We start from the raw sequence: 5,310 nt of genomic DNA on the forward strand, positions 1-5,310 counted from the left end.
GTCTCCGTTTTAATTTATTACTTCAAAATTATGGACAGAAAGCGCAAATAGCCCTTGTGTAGTGATTTATCTACACAAATAAGATCTGCTATACTTCGAAACTATAACTTTTTTGTTGATCACAATGTGTTCTTTGTTTTTCGTCAAAAGACAATAGTGAAAAATTAAATTGTTACAAAACTAAGCATCTCTAAGCATTATTTCAGGAACACTCCCCTTTTGGCTTAACGATAATCTTGAAGACTTATAACACTAAAAATCGGGGTTTGATCCCTGCGGGGCAGAGCGCAGATAGCCCATTGTACAGCCTTGCACCTAACAGGAAACATACAAACTATTTCAGAAAGAATAACGTTGTTTGTAAGTGTATAATTATGACATTCTTTTATAATTATCTTACAAACACTTCGCTTCTAGATAGATATTGGTCAATCTCTTAGTAACATTTAACTTCAATATCATGTCATAAATATAAGAAAGCCATTAGAGTTACTGCAAGAAAGTTCAATAATTAATGACTTTTTACGTGAGTGCCATGACGAGATGTTATTTAATTTTACTTTAATTAAATGAAGTTGTATTTTTTAATTTCGAGAGGTAAATCAATAAAAATTCAAATTTAACTAAATGTGACTCTGAAAATTAAAACCGTTATTTTTACACTAACTTAAATGATCCAACAAGCTTGGAAAAGTTAAAAATTTTGTGCATTTAACCTTTTTAAAATGAACTTAATAAGAAGTATTAAAGTCACCTGAATTATGTTAAATTAACAGTTGTTTTTTATTAGTTCTTTCAAACTGATATTGTTTGCATACTTCATACATCATTTTTTCCTTTCGAAAAAAAATTCATTTTACGTTCTGTTACGAGTTGTTGATTTTTTAGTTCATGAGATAATCCTTGGTCATACTAAGTCATATATTATAATGTCTAGATAATGACTTCATTATGGCCCAAATAGGTAAGAACAAATCATGCCATTTCAGTTTTGTTAATAAAGTGTGAGGAAATAGTCTAGTACTCACCCTCCTACATTCAATGTTGTAACAAAATTAGTGAATGCCTTCAAATACGCCATATTTGGTACAACTACCTTTTCATGTTCGGTAACAGCTGTGGGCAGAAAACCGTTCACAAGTCGAAGCCAGTCAACCTAAAGGAATATTGTAATGACTAATACATCTACAATAATACAGTAAATGCTATTACATCTACAATAATACTGTAAATACCATTCCATGTAAAAGCCATTATACCTAAAAGAATATTGTAAAGACTATTACATCTAAAAGTATACTGTAAAAGCCATTATACCTAAAAGAATATTGTAAAGACTATTACATCTAAAAGTATACTGTAAAAGCCATTATACCTAAAAGAATATTGTAAAGACTATTACATCTAAAAGTATACTGTAAAAGCCATTATACCTAAAAGAATATTGTAAAGACTATTACATCTAAAAGTATACTGCAAAGACCATTACATGTACAATAATATTTTAAAGACCATTACGTCTTCAATAATATTGTAAATACTATTACATCTACAAGAGTGTCGGATCACTCGATATACTCAGTAAAATTTAGATGGGCTTAGGCTACCAATACAGGTTAGTGTGGAAATAATAGTATAACGCATTAAAGTCAGTGTGAAAAACTGTCATGTGCATACTGTCCATGATGTGGCTTTATTTATGTTGTAATTACTTTAACATGCAATTTGTAGATCATAAAAGTGATTTGTATAAACTTCAGAATAAAAATCTAGTTGATGTTTATTTGAAACTAGTGTACTCAAAACACATGGGTTGAGGCAAAAACTAGTCCAGCCTGGGTTTTGTTTCATGGAAGTTAAGGGTAGTACTTGTTTGTTGGGGTTGATTTTCCACGTTTGTTTAATGGCGTTTCCAGTCGCATCTTTGTGATTATTTAAGATCAATCTGGTGACGAGACTATTTTGAGAAAGTTTTATGTTTGTCTGTAGTTAAGCACAAAGCTGCACAATGGGCTATCTGTGCTCTGCCCACTACGGATATCGAAACCCGGTTTGCAGTGTTGTAAGTCCGCAGACATGCCGCTGTGCCACTGGGGAGGTGGGTATTTTGAGCAAGAGCTGAAGATGAATGTCACTGTTATCCATTATTTATGTATGTTCGATAATATCCCTCAACTTGAACATTGACAATAGTTAGATGGTGGTAAGCTTTAAGTTGTTTTTCTTAAACTTATTTTAATTATAGTCTTACTAATACTCCATCAAGTCCATTACTGTATTACAATGTTTATATTAAAATACGGACTTTACTATTTATTTTGTGATAAATATACAAAAATTAACTAACCGTATATGTGGTATTATTTACCTCTGGTAGTTGTTGGTTCAGTTCTCCGATCGTCATGATGTTTTGGAAAGCCTCTATATGAATAGGGGTGGAAAGCTACAAAGGTGATAATGAAAATATATTTAAATAAATTGTGTCAGAAATATTTTGGGTTTTACACCTGTATAAAAGACATAATTTTTATGCTGTTATTATCTACCAACTAACTGCAACATTAAAACTTAACGTATATAACTGTGAAAGATGTTCTCACATTGGCCAATAAAATCTCGACATTCAAAGCTTCATGCAACTCCGCTTCAGTGCTGTTTGTATCTAACTCAGCACCTAACAGCAAAGTCGTTTTACGAAGAAATGTGTGATATGCTGAAAATCGGGTGTTACCAGAAGTAGCTGAAATAAAAACATCTCTGGAGTCAACTCCCAAGTCAGCTGTGTCGATCTGTGTGAATATTAAAACAATGATTTGTTTAGTAACAAGCATAAGATGTGTAACTCTAAAGAAATAACATCAAACATAAGATATAAGTATGTTTGACGTAATAGTGAGATAATACCTTTGGTTCGGTTATATTAACTTGAAACACTATAATTTTATAAAACCAAAGTAAAAATAATTATTTACTACATAAAACCATAAAGCAGTATTTTTATGACATTAAAATGGTAACATCAAACCTAAAATAGAAGAATGGAAAAATTGTTTTTCTAGACTATTATAATTTATATAATCGGAACCCCAGCTAATATAGCGCTGGATCACTTTCGCCACTATAACAGTTTGGACTCAGCTTGGTGGAGACTCCAAAGAAGTTGAAATTGTCTTGTTCCTTATTATATTATAATCCACTTGCCAATATTAATAGTTTGCACCTGGTTCGAGACTACGAAGCTCTCAATTCCTCTCAATGTTGCTGAATTGTGTTGCAATCTAGTTTTTGGTCAAGATAAATTACTGAAGTCATTGTCATATTCTTCTAGCTGATTTTGTACAATTTGGAATATTGTAACATTATGGGGAAGACATGGCTGTTAACGTTCAGATACATTCTGGGTGTTATTAATGCTTCTAAAGGGTAAAAAAAAGAACCAATTTCTACCCTGAGAATGTTTCCTACAACATCACAGGTTACATTTTCACCATATTTTTACTGAGAAAAGGAAGTAAAAATAGACATGTTCCAACCACACCAAAGCATCTTCTAAACATCCAACCAAATCAAAGCATCTTCTAAACATCCAACCACATCAAAGCATCTTCTAAACATCCAACCAAATCAAGACATTTACTAGATATCCTTTGCTCACATTTTGTGCTGAAGTCTTGTTTTTCCGACGGAGATGAGTGGTTTTAGGAGCAATGATTGGTTGACAGTTTTTAAAATTTTTCTAGTGCAAAACTGATACCACTCTTCAAGTCAGAAAGCAAAATCAAAAGAATATCCTACCGTAAATGCCTTAACAATAAACTTACACGTGTAGTTGCTCTTCATTTTACAAATGAGCGCAGCCTGGTGTATGCACAAGATTTGGCTGTCAGGGCTTATGTATGGATGGGCGGGATTCTTTACAGTAGGTGTCTATGACGTTTTGACGATAAATTCCAACAATTAACCATCCACTTGTTTTAAAATAAAGTCAAACGTATATACAAATGTTCATGACACTGTTGGTTATAACAGTTGTATCCAGTGCTTTTAATAATGATCTTTTTTGTCATCAAAGTTCGCACATGCTGGTTCAGTTACCTTAGAACACACTTTGACAAGACGAATTATTTTTCCTGCTCTATTGTGACAATACAGTTTGTGCTACTTTCACCTTAACATCACCAATATAATTGTTCGTTACCACAGTTGTATCCAGAGCTTTAAATAATTGTCTCTTTTTTTGCCAAAGTCCACACAGGCTGGTTCAATTACTTTAGAACACAACTGACAAACTATTCTTCTCTACTCTGTTATTGCAATACAATTTGTGATGATTTTACTTTAGAAATTGCCACTATATGCTCTTTATATATTTATATATCTATCGAACTAAATTTCCTATGTGTATTTATACTCCGACAGAGGCCTAGAACGTTCCATACACTACGAGATATTATGATACAATAGTACTCGATTAAAACAATAAGAACATTTTAGAAGGTTCTAGTAACATGATGCAATAATATAACAATCACCAATTCATAACTAATGAACTGCACAACGTACGATTCGTAAACAGTTATGTAAACAAACCTGCGATAAACTAAATTTAACACTCGAGGTTGATAAACTATCTAAATCATAACACTCGCATTAAACTTAAATTGAAACTCGTGTATATAACATTGAAGATACAAATAACTTACATACTTGTTATTCCTAACTCAACGACGGATAGTAATATGAATATTTTAGGATGTTATGCAGATGTTTACTTGGTCAGAAGAATGATTTTTGTTTGTTTGTTGCAAAACACAAAGTTAAACAAAGGACTATCTGTGCTTTGCCCTCAGCGGAAATAAAAACCATACATCCAGCGTTATGAGCTAGAGGCATGATAATAACTTCTCCGTGCTCTTTTGAAGTGCTGTCTGGTGTGATAGGATAATCGTAAGTCTGACTTCTGAATTTGAAAGTCATGGGATAGGAAGATTGTAAAATTAAAAACAAGTGAGATTTAAAATCAACTAATATAAAACAAATAGTTTAAATAATAAAGTATAAAATGAGATATTTATATAGACATTTAAATTAACATCTTTTAAAAATATTTAAAGAATAAAAGAAAAAATTAACCTAATAATCCAAATTGTAAATCCATAAAAAATATGTAATAAACATAATAAAATAAACTTGTAAAGTTATATAATTTTGTAATAGAAAGTGTAAATAACAATGAATATTAAAACAATTTAAATTTATCAAAGGTCAAAGTAATTTCTTTGTTTTTTGTTAAGCACAGAGCTACACGAT

At 31.5% G+C, this 5,310-nt stretch overlaps 1 protein-coding gene across 1 annotated transcript in view; it reads right to left on the reverse strand.

Annotated features, from left to right (window-relative positions):
• Positions 1-5,310, reverse strand: part of LOC106457019 (neprilysin-11-like) — an 84,853-nt gene that overhangs the window by 35,185 nt on the left and 44,358 nt on the right. The window contains exons 7-9 of the mRNA XM_022382832.1: positions 2,601-2,789; positions 2,369-2,443; positions 1,029-1,156 (exon numbers count right to left, since the gene is read on the reverse strand). Of these exons, the coding sequence (XP_022238540.1) occupies positions 1,029-1,156; positions 2,369-2,443; positions 2,601-2,789 (392 nt within the window). The remainder of the gene's footprint in view (positions 1-1,028; positions 1,157-2,368; positions 2,444-2,600; positions 2,790-5,310) is intronic.

The sequence above is a fragment of the Limulus polyphemus genome, unplaced genomic scaffold (genome assembly GCF_000517525.1).
Source record: "Limulus polyphemus unplaced genomic scaffold, Limulus_polyphemus-2.1.2 Scaffold282, whole genome shotgun sequence".
NCBI lineage: Eukaryota > Metazoa > Arthropoda > Merostomata > Xiphosura > Limulidae > Limulus > Limulus polyphemus.